The sequence below is a fragment of the Benincasa hispida genome, chromosome 12, assembly GCF_027475165.1.
Source record: "Benincasa hispida cultivar pf3 chromosome 12, pf3_genome.v1.1, whole genome shotgun sequence".
In the NCBI taxonomy this organism is placed as follows: Eukaryota; Viridiplantae; Streptophyta; class Magnoliopsida; order Cucurbitales; family Cucurbitaceae; genus Benincasa; species Benincasa hispida.
This window is the reverse complement of record NC_143489.1, coordinates 1,571-22,909: the sequence shown is the minus strand read 5'-3', so window position 1 is coordinate 22,909 and position 21,339 is coordinate 1,571. Positions and strand designations below refer to the sequence as shown.

Below are 21,339 nucleotides of genomic sequence, written 5' to 3'. Positions count from 1 at the left end.
TTTAGGCATGGAGTTACTTTGTCTAAGGAATAGTCCTAAGACACCTCAAGAGGTTGAGGAGATGAGACAGATCCTTATGCATCTGTCGTGAGCAGTTTGATGTATGCGATGTTATGTACTAGACCTGACATCTAATATGCAGTAGGGATAGTGAATAGATATCAATCTAATCCAGGATTAGATCACTAGACAACCGTTAAGGACATCCTCGAGTATCTACTGAGAACGAGGGACTACATGCTTGTGTATGGTTCTAAGCATTTGATCCTTACAAGATATACAGACTCTGATTTTCAGACTGATAGGGATTCTAGGAAAACATCAGGATCAATGTTCACTCTTAATTGAGGGGAAGTAGTCTTGTGAAGCACCAAGCAGGGGTGCAACACTGACTTCACCATGCTAAGGAAGTCGTTTGGCTCAAGAAATTCTTGACTGATCTGGAAGTTATTCCAGACATGTCAAAGCCCATCACACTTTATTGTGATAATAGTGATGTTGTGGCTAATTCCCGAGAGTCTAGGAGTCATAAGCACGACAAGCATATAGAGTGGAAGTATCATCTCATCCAAGAGATTGTGCATTAAGGGGACGTGATTGTCACGCAGATAGCTTCAAAGCACAATATTGCTGATCTGTTTATGAATAACCTCACGACTACAATGTTTGAGGTTCACCTGCAGAGTATGAGTCTATAGGACAGACCACGGTTGGACTAGGGCAAGTGGGAGATATTGTACTAGCGTCTTATACCCTAGTTTCTTGTTTTTGTACTTTGTACTTTCATTATATTATACAACCCAGTAGATTTAGGTCAAGTGAGAGATTGTTAGGGTTAATGCCCTAAATCTTGTAGGGTTCTATAGTTTATAAACATTGTATGAACAAACTCTTTATGTGATTAATAAAATATATGATATTTTATTCACTTTGTCTATAAAATATGTGATATTTTAGTTGCATTAACCACAAACCAATAAGCTAACATATGAGGTTATCATTGTAATTTAAACATGAATGTGGAGACATACATGTGGATCATGTTTAAGTGATAACTTAAATAGTCCGTAGTAGATGGATAAGGCTGGGTACCTTATTCTGGTGGCAGTACGAGTATGGCCCGCTTTGTAGGTGTTACAATTGTTGTAAAATGCTACAAATGATTTGATCTTGATCATTCATGTATTAGACATGCAAGCAGGGATATTCTATACAAAGGAGTTTGTATAAGACCAGACCACGAAATGTTTAGTCTCATTATATAACATTGTTCATAATAGAGACTTACATTTCACTAGGATGACCATAGATAACATGACTTGAATCCTGAGTGAGTTGTGAACTTCTGCCTATGAGAGCAGTTTTTTTATTTGTATGGGTGAGAGTGGCAAGATCGCCGACTCAACAAGCCTACCATTTTGGGGATTCATTTGATTGGAGAGTTGAGAACACAACTACACAAGATGAAGTTCACTTCTTCCCTGAAGCAGGGGTAAGTAAATAAATTGCTCCTTTAAGGGCTGATTCCAGGTCTTGAACAATGTGGCACCACACCCTCTCCTAGCCCGAGAGGGTTTAGTCATAGTAGGACTATGATCTATTGTTCATTAAAGGGATCAATGGTACTTAAGGAGTTAAATGTAACTACAAGGGCAAAACGATAATTTGGCCTAGTTGTACTTATGAGCAATTTGTGAAGGGTCATTGTACTATTGATTGGTTATATCCAATGGACACAAAAATATATCTATAGTTCGAAAAGTGCAACTGTTAGTCTTTAGTGGAGTGCCCGACAGTTAACGAATGGTGAATAATGTAACTAAATAGATTAATTATTGATTCATGTATTGTTGGAGCTTCAAGCTACAGGTCCATGAGTTCCCCTTGGTAGCTCAAAAGGATTTAGTTGAAAATCGATTTTTGGGTTAATTTGAATTGTTCAAATTAATTGATGGATTTAATTATATATGATATAATTAAATTTACTCGAAATTTGAGTAACCTAAATAAGTCTTAAGAAACTTAAGACCATTGATTGAATTCCATTATATATGATATAATTAAATTGTTTCAATTATATATGATATATAATTGTCATGATGTATTTGATACATTATAGCTTAATGGGAGGAAATAAATATTTGAATGAGATTCAAATTTATTTTCTATGAATAGGATTCATAGTTATTAAATTTAATATAAATATTATTTATATTAAATATCATATAAAAGAGAAAAGAAACTATAGTTTATATTGTATGTGATACAATATTAAAACTATAGGTTATATGTTATATTTGATATAACATATAATTTAATATAAATATAATATGATAAGTTAGTTATCATATTTATTTATATTATATTATTATTATTTGAATAATATGGAAGGGAATTACAACTCCCTTCCCCATCTTTTCTTTCCACCCAGTTATTCAATTTGGCAAGAGGAGAATAAAAGAAAAACATTTTTTCTTCTTCTACGTTGAACTTGATTGAACGATTGAGAAAGTTTTTATAGAAAAGTTATGTGAGTTTGCCTAGTGTGAAAGCTCTCATTGTTCTTCCTCCTCCACATAAACTTTCCCTCCTAACCAAAATAGTCAGAGCCCACCACTCCTGGGTTCTCACTCTGAGAATACCGAGGACTCCATTGTGGTTGTGTCAGAGTTTTGGTTTGAGAAATTCTTGAAGAAGGTCTTCAAGTTGTTCGTGACCGATCATGTGAGGATTTGTTGGATAAAAAGGAAAAGATAATGGGGTTATTGCACACAATCATGCGTTGTACATGCTTAAGCTATGCATTTATGCCCATGCGTTGGAGGTCATGCGTTGGAATGAAAATGCGTTAATCTAGTATGCAATGACCATGCGTTCCTATCACAAGTTTCCTTACCTTCTCACCAAGTATAACGAAAACGCAAGTTTCTTAGGTAATTCGAGGTCGAACATAGGGACTTGTCACTCAATAATGCTTGTGAAGCAATGCTTTTGAGGCGATGAATAAAAGTAAAAAGAAGAAGCTTAATGGATTTATACAATACTCCTACTCCTAACTAAACAGATTGAGCAATAGGAGACTTGCGATAAGAATTGGTAGATACACAACAACCGTCAATGCATAGTAATGTTTATTATCTTAAATCGCTCAAGTAATCCCAGCTCGTCACACTAATGCATCGCACACCTCTCAGTGGTCAATCGTATGACTATATCTCTATAGTGCATGCCTATCTCTAGGAACAATGCATACTTTGCTTTAGTTCATTTCATCTCTTACCTTTTCAGGCAGTTAGACGCGGCTAATTAAGTTATAGACAAGCTTTGCAGTAACCCATAGACAAGTGTTGCTACAGCATTTCACCAAGCAAAGAGGATTAACTCACTATACTCGCACAATGCACACCTCTCAATGGTTTGCTACATGCATCCTATCTCTAGGCTACACGATTAAGTATGTAATCTCCTTTGATAAATAAACGATGAAGGTAAATGATGATAAAGATAAAGATGATGAAGAAGATTGCATTGAAGGAATCAAGATATGCAACGATTACAAAATGTCTTAATATCTTAAGCTAAAATGTAATACAATACAGAGGTTAGAGGAGAAATGAAAGACTCTGCGTCAAGGCTGCTGGTGGTGCCATGGATGAATGGTGGAGATATCTCTCGGGCTCTATCTCCGGAGAAAGCTCCGATTGTCACTCGGTCTGGTTTGTGGAGATGAAGAATTCTCATTGAAAATCTCGCTCATACTCTCATCTGTGATCGCAAACCTCTGCCTTGAGGCAGAAGTTCGAATGCTTTGAAATGAAGATCCAGAGTTTAAACATCGATAGTTATCATGATTGCGTTATGTGTCACTGTTGCCTTTGTCGCGATATGGGCAATGTCATATCGTCTTATCTTGTTGATACTCCCAAGGTATGCATCCGAGCTTGATTCAACTAAAGTATCAATGCATTCTACCCATCTTCCGATCGCCCTTCTATTATGATTGTCACTCCATGGCTGCAATCTCCAAGTGATCATCGCATTCGCTTGATCACTGCAACTTCCATGCGATGGACGCATTCGATCACCGCATGCATTCGTCTATGCAATAACTCGATTTTCAGCGCATGCGTTTGTCTTTGCGGTCACCTGGCTTCTGCGCATGCATTTGTCTGTGATTGCTTATTTCCAATGCATGCATTTGATTCCTGCGATAGCTACAAAAATAGACACTTTGGCATGGAGTAACGCATAATATTGAGGTCAGTGAGGATTTAGGTACTAATTGATGCAAAACTCAATTTTTCGCAAATTCTAAGTATTATCGCCGCATTTTCTACTTGTTAGCCCTTATAATTCTAAATAAAAGGCTTATAATAACTGGCATTTCTGCCAGTTATCAGGATTCGTGAAGAAAGGTTCTTTAAAGGTGATATTTCTTGAACTCTTTTCTTGTAAAAGTATGTTGTAGTTTAATTTAAATGCATATCTTTTGTATGTTTACTGTAAACTTAATATTCGATATTAATGGAATTTGGTCAATCTGCTTCCGTTCAAGGTTCTCCTCATACGAGTTCCTTCAGTTAGAATAAACGATCCAGACCTTCGAGGATATGTTGAGAGCCTGTGTATTACAGTTTTAAGGGTAGCTAGGGTACACACTTACGGTTGGAAGAATTTGCATATAATAGCAATTACCATTCCAACATTGGCATGACTCCATATGAAGCCTTGTATAGAAAACCCTATGGAACACCAGTTTGCTAGAATGAGGTTGGTGAAAGACAGTTGATGTGACCAGAGTTGGTTTAGACGACATCAGAGAATGTTAAGTTCATAAGAGAAAATGTGAAGATAGCTCGAGAAAGACAAAAGAGTTATGCAAATAAGAGAAAAAGAAAGTTAAAGTTCGAAATTGAAGATCGATGATTTCTAAAACTATCTCCGTGGAAAGGGATACTCAAATTTGGCAGGAAAGGTAAGTTGAGCCCAAGATATATAGGATCCTACGAGATAATTGGACGTGTTGGACCAGCAACTTACAGGGTAGCTTTACCTACTGAGTTATTTAAGATACATGATGTTTTCCACGTGTCTATGTTAAGGAGATATTTCCCCAATCCTACTCATATTTTCCAAGATCAACCAGTGTAACTAAAGGAGAATTTATCATATGAAGAGGAACCAGTTCAAATTTTAGACAAGAAAGAACATGTGTTGATGAATAAAACTATTCTATTGATTAAGCCTTGTAGAGAAACCATGGAATAGAGGAAGCCACATGGAAAGCTTAGAAGAATATGAAAAACATATATCTACACCTGTTCACATGATGAGCTCAGGGAAAATTTTAAGGGCAAAATTCGTTAAAGAGAAGTAAATTGTAAACCTCTAAACCTATTTTACTAGTTATTCATGTTTAAGTCCCCTTAATTATGTGCTTAATTATCCTAGTATGCGTTTTTATTCTTGTAAGCAAGTAGTTATAACGTTTGTGGTAGTGAAAATAATATGGAAATTATAATGAGTAAGCATGTGAGGTAGAGATGGGGAAAAACTTACTAAGTCTCGAAATGGGGTGCTCTCATGTAGTAAAGAGCAGCCAATACTTAGACAAAAAATTGGGAAATAGAAGTCAGACGAAGGTAGGTGCGACGCCAGGTTAAAAAGAAAGTAGGAATTTTCCTAAGTGCTAAAGTTGTGCTCTCGGGCGAGATAAGAGAGCTAACGCTTAGAAGGGAATCAGAAATATAGAAGTGAAGAACACATGAGCAACTGTAGGCTTAAGAGCCTAAGGGTGGAAATTGGCTAAGTATAACAGGAGGCATGCGTCAAGGGCTATATAGAGGTTAGTAAAGGCCTAAGGTGGATAGTATGCAGGCAATTAAGGTTGCCTAAGTGAACACATGGTAGACAAGGAGCACTGAGGCATGAGAGGTTAAGGGGGGTGTTGATGAGTGTCGCCAGTGTATGCGTTGGCTAGCGATGCGTGAACAAGAGTGTGCAACATTGGCTGTGGTATGTGTTGGTCGAGGAGGAAGGCTAGTGGGATGCCAACTTGGGTGTTGATAAAGAACTTAAGCATTCAGCTTAATCATCCAATTAGTGGGCTAAGTGGTGTGCTTAGAGGTCACAAATAAGGGTTAGTGCGCCATGTGTCATCTCAAGGAACTAGTTGATCATGCAACCTTAGTATAAAAAGGAGTTTGAAGTTGAAGAGCCCAGTTTGGACATTTTAATCATGCTAAGGAAGGTGAGTTGTCATCAGTCTGAAGGTTGAACATTGAAAAGTTGAATCAGGACTACCAAAGAAAAATTTCCATGGAATTGAGCTGAAGGTTGAGGAATTTCTTCAAGTGTTCAAGAATCTAAGGCAACACGAATGAGTTGTAAAACTTGATAAATTTCAAGCTCGTAAGGAAGAATCAGAGGCTAAGATTCTAATGTAAGCTAGTTAAGACATTTAGGAATAAGTTCTTAAAAGAAAATTTCCTAAGATTAAGTTTAGAATTTAAGTTCTTCAAGCTAAAAATAAAATCTGGAATTTTGGTTGGATGAACAGGCAGACAGCTGCAACCCACGCATAAGCAAGCAACTAGCTGGCTGAGGCTAAGTGCGGACAAGAATCGATCACATAGGTGAGACAGACATGTTATAACGCCTAGGAGCTTCTTGTGTGCAAGTTGCCACTCACCTAGTTAGTCGCAAGGTAAAAATTTGGTTAAGTGTGGTAACACATTAAGTGCAAAATATTAAGGACGCATCGAGTAAAAAGGGGAATAAGATAATGCGTCGAACTAGATTTAAGGCTTAACATGCGTTACCTTGAATGATAAGTTAAGCTTGAGAGGGAGCTAAGGCATTAATCAAAGAATCTTGTTATTCTCACAGGGCAAACGCGTTCAGGGGAAGCTTACCCTTTTCAGGGAGTAACGCAGGGAGTAACGCAAGATAGTGAGTGACTAGTTTTCAAAATATTTGCTAAGTGTTTTACTTATGAATTTCCAATGCAAAGTTACTTTTATCTTGATGTTCCAACACATGTTTTAAATAGTGGGAGTTGATTATGAACACATGTTGATGATTTAAAGACAACTTTTACTTGTAACTTCCATGCATTCCCATTAAGTTTTTATGCCATGTTTAACATTAGAATGAGCTATTTATTGACTCCCTTAAGCATGATAAGTATGATGTTTTATGATGTTAACATGTATGTTTGATATGTAAAACCTACTCCTGAGCATTGATCCCGAATGTATGGTAAGATACCCTAACTATATGACAATCTTTGCTACCGAAGGTATGGTAAGGTAAGCAGGATCCTACTCAGTTCTACGTGCACATTAGATTTATGTTATTAACGTTGATGAGATTAAGCAAAAGGGCTCTCTCTCAACTAAAGTTATTAGGGATCGAACAAAATGGCTCTCCCGCATGTTCAGGCAAAGAAGTAGAGGAATTTTATAGAAAATGTTGATGAGATTTAGTCCAGAGTTTTTCATGCTATGATTTTATATTTTTAAATTTTTATTTCTGAATCCTAGAATGGAAATGGAAATGTTTTGTTCTAAACATGTTTATATCGTGAGTTACAAAAGTATGATTTATTTAAAAGAAGTCACTCACTAGGCATTTTGAGCTAATCCATTATAATGTTTTCCTCCCCAAATAGTGGTCGACGTCCCAAAACCTAGCAATTCTGCCAGTCCGTGACTTTTCAAGAATATCAGGAACTTGAAGCTTAGGTGGCTCATCACGTCTTTGTTAAACTTGAGTCTTATGTTCATATTGTGGGAAGTCAGGATAGAGTTTTTATGGTTGTTGTAAATAGACTTACTAGACCCCTTAACTATGGTATATGTGAATAAGTATTTTGTTGTATGAGAACCTGTATGTTTAAGTTGTGTTGACAATGTGGTAATGGTTTGTTATAAGATATAAATTGTTTATCAAGTACCAAGGGCTTTGGTTCATGGAAGTATGTTGGTAGTAATTGTCATAAAAGGGTTGACAATTGTTGCCTTCACACTTCTTCTCAGATTATGAGGGTAATTCGGGATGGGGTGTGACAATGACTATGTATATGATCTTTGACTTATTAAGTAAATTTTTAAAATTCACATATTTATTAGACATAAAGTTGGATTTTGAAGCCAAAATAAACATAACTCAACTGACAATGTGCTTGTGCTATCAACCTTGAAATCAGATATTCAATTCCCCATCCCACATATTCTCATAAAAAAAAAAAGGATTTTGTGCCTAATGAGATAATTAATTTTCAATATTGTGTAAAAAAAAAACCTTTCAATATTGTGTCTTACACGCATGATTTTCTAAAGAGTCAAATACATAAACAACTTATTAAACACAAAATTTAAATTTTGAAGATTTATTAAACTTCAATACTTTAATAAATCTAAACTATGTCTCGATGAGTTCAGACCTATATCGCATTGTAAAGTTAAAAATTAAAATTAAAAGAAAAAGCATTTACGTAACGTTAACTCAAACTTCTAGGGCTAAATTCGTAATTTGAGTTGAAGAAGGGAAAAAAGGAAAAAAAATTAAACAAAGAAAGAAACAAAACAAAAAGAAACGCCCAAATTGATCGGTTCATGTGTCTCCCTGGTGAAACGTCGGTTGCAATTTAAAATCAATGGCTTCCGATTCCGAATAACCTGCATTCGCCGACGAAGGCCTTCTTCAAGCGTCGGTTCGGCCGATGCATTGCCGTCTATAAGGTAATTCCATGGATCTATTGCCTTCTCTCCATCGGATTTTTCTTTTTGCAGAGTCATTTCGTGGTAGGCGTCTCGTTTGTACTGTTCTTTTGCTTCGATCCGAAATGCCGTTTGATTATAGTTTCCATTTTGAGTTAGATCCGCAGTGGTTTCTGAAATGTTAGTTGTTTTTGTTGTGAAGATTCTTTTCGTGTTCGAACATTTATTTAATTGATCTCCAGCTTTTTCCTGGACTTCCTTCTTATATTAGTTTCGGTAGATCTTCTTTTCTTGGTGTTCGGTAATGGCTGTTCTTGATTCTGTAGCGTGAAGTTCCTCGAAATGATCTCGGAAAAACAAGCAGTTCTTTTAGATCTGAATAAATAGCTACATTGTTGTTGAATGAGAAATCCAGTTTCAATGGCGTACTAGTTTGGTTAATGTGTCGATTTTCTGCTATCGTAGGTTAAATTATCAATAGTCTGGTAGTTCTTCGGCAGCGCCTTATCTTTTTTAGGGAAGTTGCTATTTTAGAAAATTGATAGAATACGATCGAAAGCCGGATATTCCCGGCTGGAAAATGAGAAATTTTTTTGTAATTCCCTCCGCGATTTTTTTTAAACACAATTATGGTTTCTAACTTTCTGTAATATATATACTTTTTAATCAGCGAGTGTCCGGGCCACGACTAATCTCACAACACAGCCGACTTCCTATAACATTTGGATAACTAACAACCGACTAACATTCTGTAATCTTATAAAGTTTTTTTCTTTTTCTTTTTTTTTCTAGATAAAAATTATTTTCTATTTCAAATACAAATATGTAGGCATATAGCATATGTCTCTGTCTTTCAAATTTCGGCTAGGAATGGATTTTTCCCATTTTCCTTTCAACTTTTAAATAGGTTTGTTTTTTCCTTCTTTTTCTAAATTAAAGAAAATACCTATGAACTTTGTACTTCATTTCAATGAAATTATCGCATTGCCCCTAGGTTAAAACAAAGCCAATTCCCTGTTTCTCCCTCTTGTCGCCTTCATCCCTCCCTCCCTGTTTTGTTTTTTCTTTTCCCCTCCATTTCCTATTTCTCCCTCCCCCTCTCGTCTTCTTTCCCCTCTCCTCCTTTCTCCCTTCCTTCTTCCACTTTGCTTTTTGTGCATTCTCTATTTCTCTCCACTATCATAAACAACTGCTCGAGCAAGAGCGAGAGCTCAAGCAAGATTGCGAGTGGATTTGCAATTTTGAGTGATATTATGAAGCATATTTCCTCTCATTCTTCAATCTATGGCCTTACACTTCTCTATTTCCTCTATTTTTTTCCCTCTCTTCTTTTATGCCATCTTCCATACTCCAATTACAGAAACTATTTCCTTCAATCAATAAGATAAATGGAATCATCAAGTGTCTTTTAGGATTTGAATGTTTTGACTACGTTAATAGTTGAGTGAGAGTTAATATGTTTGAGTTTTAATAAACATGAAGAAAGACATACGGAGAATTTGGGCAATACACTACAACAATGATTTTTCCTTTTAAGTCTTTTCAGCATATTGGGTGATTTGACGTGCTTAGCAGCGTGTGAGGACAAGGTGGACCCATATGTCGATTTAGAGTATGTGGACTTCCCACCGGAAGTACGTTCCTGTGATGTTGTTGCATGTCAATTCGAGATGCTTCAAACATCAATTTTCCTGATGTATCAATCATTAGAACCACCACAATTTCATATGAATTTCAAAGGTTTTTATGATATAAAATGCATTAAGGAACATGTTGTGCTAGCACACTCTTTATCTAGCTACAAAAATTGCTTACAACTTTGAGTTTTTCTAATGCATTGAGGTTAACATTAGCCCAATTTTTGATGCCAAAATAACTTGTTATCACAAGTTATCAAGTACCTATATGAGTTGTTTCAAATTGATAACTTCAAATGATTGATTGTTTAGGTGTTGAAATTTCTTATATCTATGTCTGGGCTTGCTAAAAAATGAGAGAGCTCCTCTTGTTTACTTGGTAGTTTCAGAGATTGAGAAATGGAAGAAAGATATTAAAAAGGTATTGAAGAAGAGAGGAAAAACGAGCAGAAATGTAGAAGTGTTAGGCCATAGATTGAAGTTGAGAATAGAAAGGAAATGGAAGAGGGTGATGGGGTTTAAATTTATATAACAATTTTGTACATATGCTATAATAGGAAGGGTATTATTGAAAGTTTTGGATAGAATACAAGTATTCTTGAAACAAAATTTGAAATTTAGGAGTATGTTCTACAATAGTCTTATATATATATATTCCCTTTATTCATGGAAGAGAATGGAGTTTCCATGAAGTTCCAAAGATCAAGTTATGGTTAGGTAAATTTAGTTAGGTTTTTTATTTGTTTATTATCATTATATTTTTATTTTTATTCTTATTCTTGTTCTTGTTCTTGTTCTTATTATTATTATTATTATTATTATTTTGCAGTTAATTTCATGTAATTAATGAAGTGAGAGCAAAAAAGTCATTTTGCCTACTGAAATTTCATTAACATAATGAAGAATAATAATCTTAAAAAAAGTTTAGAACTTATTTTCAAAAAGTAGGTCGTTTATACTCGCAAACGATTTGGGTTATAATAGTAACTTTCCATCTCTTACTAGATGACAAGAAGCTACTAGAGGACAAACCTGTTAGTTTGAACTTTTTTTAGATATATAAATTTAAAAGTAATATCTCAAAGGGTATCTTTCACTGTCTGAGAAAAGAGAAGGGATTGGACATATTTAATAGTATGTGTTTCTATGAATGAACTTCTAATGGTTACACTTTATTTTTGGTGCATGATGCTGCAATACATAGTCACTTTCCGAACTTTTCCTTGCTTGGTGTAGAGCAGCTGGGTTCCCAAGAGGAAAGGAGAGGAATATTAAATGTAATGGCCTCTGAGAGGGAAGTTTTTGAACTTTCAGGGCCATTACACATGGCTCCTATTGATTGGTAAGAATAAACTCTTCAATTTTGATGAAAATATAAGTTTTTAGAGGTTGAGTTCAGATTTCAGGAAGTCTTTTTAGTTGATTGTGTCTCCAAATTTGTTCACTTAAGTCGCATTTGGTAATCATTTCATTTTTTATTTTTGAAAATTAACCTGTAAACATTTCTCCCCTCTCTAAATTTCTTGTTTTGTTATCTACTTTTTACAAATGTTATAGAAAAAACCAAGTCATTTTAAAAACTTAAAAAGTAGTTTTTAAAAACTTGTCTTTGTTTTTAGAATTTGACTTGGTTTTTTATAGCATTGTAATTTGTACATGAGCCAAGTTCTTGTGATGGCTTTTCAATAATGTTTTAATTCGTTAACAGGGATTTTAAATTAGTCTAGTTGAGCAGGCGATAACATTATGACTGCAGGGAGAATGCTGATCACAGAAGGTCAGTTGCTGCTTGTTTGGTCCAAGGTGTTTACATTTTAGAACGGGACCGCCAGGAGAAGCGTCAAGGCTCGGAGGCCTTTGCTCCCCGCTGGTGGGAATTCTGCCACTTTCGGTTGCTTCGTCAGCTCGTTGACGATGTCGACTCTTCCATTTTTGGTGCCGTTTATGAATTCAAACCTTTGCTGCTCCAAGGTCACCACAAGGTTGATGGAAGTCCCCGCTTTGTGATTGCCTTCCGGGGCACCTTAACCAAACCAGATTCCGTCTCTCGTGACATAGAGTTAGATCTTCACCTCATTCAAAATGGTCTGCATCGGACATCACGTTTCGAGATTGCGATGCAAGTGGTTCGGAACATGGTTGCTACTGTTGGTGACTCAAATCTCTGGTTAGCTGGCCATTCCCTCGGGTCAGCCATGGCAATGCTTGCTGGAAGAACCATGGCAAGAACAGGCATTTTCCTCAAATCATATCTCTTCAATCCTCCATTCTTTGCCGCACCGATCGAGAGAATCAAGGACAAGAAACTAAAACATGGATTAAGGATTGCCGGCAGTGTTATCACTGCAGGACTTGCTCTTGCTTTGAAGGCTAAAAGTAATGATAACCAAAGAAATGGAGTTGAGGAGCCATTTTTTGCCATAGCAGCATGGGTTCCTTCTTTGTTTGTCAACCCATCAGACCATGTAGGATCAGAGTACATTGGATATTTTGAACACAGGAAGAACATGGAAGATATCGGTGCTGGAAGTATCGAGAGATTAGCGACGCAGAATTCAATTGGTGGTCTTTTGATGAATGCATTTGGGAGGGAATCTGAGCCAATTCATCTCATTCCATCAGCAAATTTGGTTATAAATCTATCTCCAGCACAAGACTTTAAACAAGCTCATGGCATTCATCAATGGTGGCAACCACATTTGCAATTGCAGTCAAAGATCTATGAGTACTCCTAATTTTTTTTTTTCCTGCTTTTGAACTTGTGAGATGTGTAATTTCTTAATGTTGTATGTATGGTGGATTGACATTTGAGAGTTGCTTCTTCTTTGTTTATAACTTGATGAGAGAAACCTGTTTATTGATAACCACTCCAAGGTAGTTCATTTCAGGTATGTCCCCCATCCTCTTAGGTTTGGATTCCTCAAAATCATGCCCCAAACACCTACATTTGGTAAACCTCAAAAAACATAGTAAGAGTAGTGGCAAACAAAGAAATTCTCTTATTTAATTTTTCACTCCCGCGAAATTCATTTTGCAGAGGCGTTTAATTGAAAGGAATAAGTTAAATGGTTTTCAGTTTTATTTTCTTTCAATTTCAATAGTTAAATTTTCACTATGATTTTTCAGTTGAATGGTTAATTCCTCACCCAAAAAAATAATAATAAAAAAAAACTTGCATTTTAAAGGGAAAAAAATTCTTAAACCTCTTGTTAGAAATAAAATGAGAGTTCATATTAAGTTATCTTAAATAATTATCTATGCATAAGATTTAAAAATAGTTTTATTTGTTTTTTAGAAAGAAAAACAATAACCAAAGAATTATGATAATTTATAGAAATATAAGTTATTGTATATTTTTACTTAGAATAATTAAGGAAAATTAGAGGAAAATACATTAGCTTGATATGAAATTCATGTATATAATTATACTTTGTATTCATGCTACAGTTATAGACGCATAGTTCAATTTGTATGCAGAAAACCATGCATTGAGCAAAAAACACAAAGAGAGAAAACGACAAATGCATGGCAGTGGATATCAAATCAATATGTAAGTTGGTAGTTGATTTGAGACATCCCGCTACAAAACCAATGAACCTATGATGCGAGCAGTTGCCACATTAGAGCATGGAATTAAATGCAAAGGTATCACTGAATCACTCACTGAATCATTAGAAAGAGGCAAAGAAGCTCCCTTTTCTACGCCTATAAATATCCCATCCGAATTTTGCTAAGTATGAAACTTTTGATCAAGAGATTGGTTGAAGCTTTTCTCAAACTCCACCTCAAGTCCACCACTATCATCGATCTCTCAAGCTTTTCTTTGGATAATTCTAAGTGAGAACTCAGTCTTCTTCTCCGAAAAAGGAGAGACTGTTGGATCGATATGGCAACCCTAGAGGGGGGTGATTAGGGTTTAATTAAACCTTTTTTTTTCTAAATTAACCCAATTAAACTAATTAATACACTTTTTATAAATAATAAGAAAAATTCAATTTATGCAACAAATAAGACGACAAAAATGTGATAATTTAATTCTATCAAATTTTAGCAAATAAATAAGAACAAACTAAAACATACAATAAATTGCTTAAATTAATTGCAAAAATAAAAAGGAAAGAGTTAGAGAAGAAGACATCGTAATTTTTATAGTGGTTCGGTCAAACTCGACCTACTCCACTCCCCAAGCGCCTCTTGGGAATTTGAATAAAATCTTTCCGACTCTTTCCACGGATTAGAGCCCAACCGTTACACCACCGCTCCTTTTACGGGTTCAAGAGCAAACCCGATCCTTTCCACGGTTTAGGATCAAACCGTTACAAATGTTGGAATTTTTTAAGAACACAATACAACTCTCACTAGAGTGGATTTACAAGTTTAAGCACTCAACAAATTTATCCTCACAATACAATAACACTCTCTCAAGAATAAGATAAAAAATTGGGAACTTAGAGAGAGCAACAATGGAACTTTTGAGTTTTGGAGGATTATGAAATGTAAAATTTGTTGGTTTAAAATTTGGAGAGGAAGATGGATTATATAGAGATGGAAAAATTTTTAGAAATCACAATTAATTTGGACCATTGGATTTTGGAAAAGAAAAATCAATGGTGGAGATTTTAAACTAAACTAATCGTTAGATACAAACAAAATATAATATTAAATTCCTTTTCTTTTGAAATTCATTTTCTTTTTAAAATTAATCCAAAAAATAAAAACATACCATGTGTCAAAAACTAGCCATTAGACACAAACATAAAATAATATTAAATTCATTTTCCTTTTAATTCATTTTCTTTTTAAATTCATTCTCTTTAAAGTTAATCCAAAAATAAAAAACTAACCGTTAGACACAAACAGAAAATAATATTAAATTTATTTTCCTTTTTAATTTCTTTTTAATTTCAATTTTTTTATTTTAAATCAATCCAAAAATCAAAAGTCCATCATAGGTTAATCTCTTAATGATCCACCATTCAACCAATATGCTGCCACATTTCTACATGCAAATGGTCTGGTTATGCCACGTCATCCACCGTGGTATTTTCTCTATAGACTTGTTTCGATCATATCATCTTCATTTTAGTTCCGATTTGAGTGATTCAAGAGGTGTTGGAATCGTTGTTTCGAGCTCTACGCTATGGACATATTAAAACACTAAGATTTTTAGTAATTAAAAATTGAGTTTGTTATCATCAAAACATTAAAATTAATTAATTTGAGATTAAGGACCAAAAAGCCAACAATCTCTCCTTTTTGATGATAACAAACCATTCATGAAAAATAGCTTGAAATACATGTGAACCATATGTAGCACATAATAAAATTCAACATATCACTATAAAGATCATTCTTGAAATTCACTCAAAAAAATAAATTCTCCCCCTAATTAATACAATCAAAATCATAATAAATTTATAGCATATTTTTCTTAAACTTCTCCCCCTTTGGAATCATTAAAAAGAATAATTAAGAAAAATTTAGAACTACATAAATGTTTCCCTTAAAAACATGAACATAAATTTAGCACAACTCCCCTAAGAATATTAACACATGCTTTCCATATCTCCCCCTATCAAAATGCCTTCTAAAAGATTTAACAAATAAAATTATAAAAACAAGAGGCATCACAACGAATAATACTGAGCTCAAGCCTATTTTTGCAAAAGTTTTCTTCATTCAAAGGCTTGGTAAAAATATCCGCTAATTGATTATTAGAGCCTACAAATTCAGGAGTAATATTATCATTTTGCACATGCTCTTTAACAAAGTGGTGTCTAATATCAATATGCTTAGTCCTAGAATGATGTATAGGATTTTTAGTCAAATTAATAGCACTAGTATTATCACAAAATATAGGCACATTATCAAACTTTAATCCAAAATCATAAAGAGTTTGTTTCATCTAAAGAATTTAAGCACAACAACTAGCAACTGCAATATATTCCGCTTCGGTAGTGGATAAGGCAACCGAATTTTTCTTTTTACTAAACCAAGAAACTAAGAAACTACCAAAAAATTGACAAGTCCCACTAGTACTCTTACGGTCAAGTAAACTACCCACAAAATTCGCATCAGAATATCCTACCAAATTAAATTTAACATTTCTAGGATACCATAAGCCTAAATCAATAGTACCAAGCAAATATTTAAAAATTCTTTTAACGGCATGTAAATGTGATTCCTTAGGACAAGATTGAAATCTAGCACAAATACATACACTAAACATAATATCGGGTCTACTAGCGATTAAATAAAGTAAAGATTCAATCATACCTCTATAAATTTTTATATCTACACACTTACCTTTTTCATCCTTGTCAAGCTTAGTGGATGTGCTCATAGAAGTTTTTGCAATTTTACCTTCATTGAATTTGAGCCTTTTGAGCAAATCCCTTGTGTATTTTTCTTAACTTATGAAAATACCATCCCTGAGTTGTTTGATTTGGAGTCCAAGGAAGAAGCTAAGTTCTCCCATCATACTCATCTCAAATTCACTATGTATACACTTAGAAAATTCTTCACACAAAGATGGATTAGTAGAATCAAAAATAATATCATCCACATATATTTGTACTAAAAGCATATCATTTTCTTTAGTCTTAATAAAAAGAGTAGTATCAATTTTACCCATTTTAAATCCATTCTCAAGCAAGAAATTACTAAGTCTATCATACCAAGCTCTCGGGGCTTGTTTTAAGCCATAAAGAACCTTTTTCAACTTATAGACATGATTAGAAAAATCAAAACTTTCAAACCCCGGAGGTTGTTCTACATAAACTTCCTCCATGATATAACCATTTAAAAATGCACTTTCACATCCATTTGATACAAAATAAAATTCTTATAAGAAGCAAAAGTAAGCAACATTCTAATAGCTTCTAATCTAGCAACGGGTGCAAAAGTTTTTTCATAATCTATTGCTTCTTCTTGACAATAACCTTGAGCTACAAGTCTAGCTTTATTTCTAATGATATTTCCATTTTCATCCATTTTATTTCTAAAGACCCCAATTATAGAAGCATGAGAGGGCCTAGGGACTAACTTCCAAACTTTATTCCTTTCAAATTGATTTAATTCTTCTTGCATAGCTAAAATCCAAAATTCATCATTTTTGACATCTTTAAAACTTTTTGGTTCAATTTGAGAAACAAAAGCAAGATTATTAAACATATTAAGAGAGGAACGAGTTTTCACACTTTGTTCGGGATCACCAAGAATTAATTATTTAGGATGAGAAGGAGCATACCTCCACTCTATGGGCATGGATGAAGAACCAACTTCGTTCTTTTCGATTAAGCTCACCTCTTGCTTATTTGAAACAATTTCCTTGCCTTTGTCACTAACAAGTAAATCTCCAAAATTTCCTTCTAAAACATCATTATAAATAGGCTCATTAGAAATAACATTACAAGATTTATCAAATACTACATGCATAGATTCCTCAATTATTAAAGTTCTTTTATTGAAAACTCTATAAGCTTTACTAGTAGAGGAATAGCCAAGGAAAATACCAACATCCGTCTTAGAATCAAATTTTCCAAGTTTTTCTTTGTTATTCAAAATAAAACATTTGCAACCAAAAACTGTGAAATACCCAATATTTGGAATTTTGTTATGCCAAAGTTCATAAGAAGTTTTATCCAAAGAATGTCTAATTAAAACTCTATTTAAAACATAACAAGCGATGTAAACGGTTTCCGCCCAAAAGTATGTAGGAAAACCATACTCATACAATATTGATCTAGCAAATTCTTGCAAAGTACGATTTTTCCTTTCAACTACACCGTTTTGTTGAGGAGTTTTTGGAGCGGAGAAATTATGAGAAAAACTATTTTCTTCACAAAAGGTTTCAAAAGCATTGCTATCAAATTCTCCTCCATGATCACTCCTAATTTTAGAAATTAAAAAACCTTTTTTGAACTCTTTTTGCAAAACTAGAAAAGCTTTTCAAAGTATCAACCTTATGTTTTAGTATCAAAACCCAAATAAATCTTGAAAAATCATCAACTATCACAAAGGCATAAAAGTTCCCTCCAAAACTAGCAATTCTAGAAGGGCCAAATAAGTCCATGTGTAATAGTTGAAGGGGTCTAGTTGTAGAGATTACATTTTTAGATTTGAAAGAGGATTTGGTTTGCTTACCCATTTGACAAGCATAACAAACTTTGTCTTTTTCAAATTTAAATTTGGGAAGAACTCTAACCAAAGAATTCTTAGAAATATTTGAAATTAAGTGCATGCTAGCATGTCCTAGTCTTCTATGCCATAACCAAGAATCATTATGCAAAGTCGATAAACATTTATCATTAATAGGACAATCATTCAAATCAATAGTATAAACATTTTCATCTCTATTTCCAACAAATATAACTTTTCTATCACTAGCATTTTCAATGATGCAATTCTTTTTATCAAACACAACTCTAAAGCTTTTATCACACAATTGACTAATACTAAGTAAATCATGCTTCAAACCATCAACCAAAAGTACATTTTCAATTAAAATAGAAGATTCATTACTTATACTACCTTTACCAATTATTTTACCTTTCTTGGTGTCACCAAAGGTTACAAGACCTCCATCCTTTTTGGAGAGAGAGACAAACTTGGATGGGTCTCCCGGCATGTGCCTCGAGCAACCACTATCCAAGTACCACTTGTTTTTCTTAGAGGCTTTCAAACAAACCTACAAACACAAATGTTCAAGTTTGATTCTTTGGTACCCATACTTGTTTGGGTCCTAGATGGTTAGTATTGACATACTTGGGAATCTATTTCATTTTCGCATAGACATTTAAGGCATTGGATTTAGATAAGTAACAAGAATAAGTTGTATGTCCAAACTTGCCACATGAGAAACAAACAACATTATGCAAAGATTTATCTCTTACAACAAATTTATGCACTCTACTTTTCTTGGAGAAATTATTCCTTGGAGCATTGTGAAACTTTGCCCTTTGAGAAAAATTTATTCTTGGAGAAGTAGTATGAGCATATTTCAATTTAAAACACTTAGCTCTAATATGGCTTTCAACACCACAATAATGACATATAGGCACAAAGTTAGATTTAACATGGTTAGACACAACCTTAGGCATATTAAGCTTAGGCATATTATGAGATGCTTTAACAAAGATAGTTTTAGAACTTGAAGGAGTAAAACATTCATCAATATAGCCTAAACCTCTTTTATCACCAAAAGGCTTGCCTACTTCAATTATCTTGTCTAATCATTGAGCACCTATTGTCAACTTTTTAATAGATTCTTTAGCCTTATCAAGTTCTTGCAAAGCACTAAATTCCTTTTCTTTGAGTAATTTAATCAAATTATCTTTTTCACAACTATCATGCTCAATAAATTTAATTTTGTCAAGCAAGGCATTTTTCTCATCACAATCAAAAGCATGCTTGTCACAAGAGATATTCATTTCATCAATATGCATATCATCATGCTCATTCTCTTTTAAGCAAGCAATTTCTTCAAGTAAAGACTTATTTTTACTAGATAAAACATTGTATTTCTTTTTAAGCACAACATACCTAGAACTAAGTTTTTCTAAATCATTTTGCATATTTTCAAAAGCTTTGAACAATTCATTATAAGAAAGAGGTTCTAGAATTACCTCATCATTTTGTTCATCCTCTTTGTCACTATGAGCCTGAAGCAAAAATTGGCCACTTCTTCATTATCACTCCCACTTTCGCTTTCATCGCTATCATCCCAAGTAGCTTTCATTGCTTTCTTCTTGGATTTCTTGGATGATTTGAAAAAAGGACAATCGGTTCTAATATGACCCGACTTCTTGCATTCATAGCATATTACCTCATCCTTTTTGCTCTTTTCAACTTTTGACTCTTTTTGGTTGAGAGATGCTTCTTGAATTGCTTCTTTCTCTTGATGAAGTTCTTATACTTACGTGAAAGATAGGCAACATCATCTTCATCAAGGTCATCTTCATCTTGAGAGTCAACTTCTAAAGAGATGGTCTTTAAAGCTATACTCTTTTCTTTCTTTTTCTTCTCATCTTCCATGTTTTTCTTGATCTTTATCTCATGCGTCAACAAGAGCCCATGAGTTCATCAATAGATAGAGATTTGAGATCCTTTGCCTCTTGAATGGCGGTGACTTTAGGCTCCCATTGTTTAGGCAAAGATCACAATGGCTTCTTTATCTTCTCAAGATTTGAGTACTTTTTCCCAAGTCCTTCTAAAACATTGAAATGTTAGTAAATCTAATAAACATATTGGAAATAGCTTCATTTTCATCAATTTTAAACATTTCATATTGATGAACTAACATGTCAATCTTTGTTTCTTTTACTTGATTAGTTCCTTCATGAGTAATTTCTAATTTATCCCATATCTCTTTAACGGTTTTGCAAATAGACACTCTATTATACTCAACTTTATTCAAAGCACAAAATAAGTAATTAATAGCTTTGGCATTTAAAGAGTATGTTTTCTTTTCATTTATTGACCATTCTTTCTTAAGTTTTATAGTGCTAACACCATCAACATCTTTTGTTGGAATTTTAAAACCTTCCTCAACAATATCCCATAAATCATAATCAATAGAAACCAAGAAAAATCTCATTCTATTTTTCCAATAATTATAATTAGTAACATTAAAGAAATGAGGCTTTGTAATAGATTGACTATCGGTAAAAGGGATAAAACCTAAAGTTGTCATAACTAAAAAACAATTAAGTTTATCAAGAAATAAATATTTCAAGAAGAGCAACTCGCTCTGATACCAATTGTTGGATCGATATGGCAACCATAGAGGGGTGAATAGGGTTTAATTAAACTTTTTTTTTTCTAAATTAACCTAATTAAACTAATTAATACACTTTTTATAAATAATAAGAAAAATTCAATTTATGCAACAAATAAGATGACAAAAATATGATAATTTAATTCTATCAAATTTTAGCAAATAAATAAGAACAAAATAAAAAGAAAAGAGTTAGAAAAGA

At 33.9% G+C, this 21,339-nt stretch overlaps 1 protein-coding gene across 3 annotated transcripts; it reads left to right on the top strand.

Moving 5' to 3' along the window:
- The first annotated feature begins 8,583 nt into the window (after positions 1–8,583).
- On the top strand, positions 8,584–13,247 carry LOC120068422 (GDSL esterase/lipase At4g10955-like). 3 transcript variants are annotated; one of them, XM_039020183.2, is made up of 3 exons: positions 8,584–8,744; positions 11,565–11,702; positions 12,117–13,247. In XM_039020183.2, exons 2-3 carry the CDS (start codon positions 11,641–11,643, stop codon positions 13,093–13,095), a joined length of 1,041 nt encoding a protein of 346 aa, XP_038876111.1. In that variant the 5' UTR covers positions 8,584–8,744; positions 11,565–11,640; the 3' UTR covers positions 13,096–13,247. The 3 variants fall into 3 exon arrangements, with proteins under 3 accessions (XP_038876111.1, XP_038876109.1, XP_038876110.1); XM_039020181.2 differs by having other exon boundaries at positions 8,587–8,744; positions 11,597–11,702; XM_039020182.2 differs by having other exon boundaries at positions 8,593–8,744; positions 11,602–11,702.
- The last annotated feature ends 8,092 nt before the right edge of the window (positions 13,248–21,339 follow it).

Coding starts and splice junctions, on each gene's coding strand:
- LOC120068422 (XM_039020183.2), top strand. CDS start 11,641: ATGGCCTCTGAGAGGGAAGTTTTTGAACTTTCAGGGCCATTACACATG. Junction 11,703..12,116: donor CACATGGCTCCTATTGATTG/GTAAGAATAAAC, acceptor TTATGACTGCAG/GGAGAATGCTGATCACAGAA.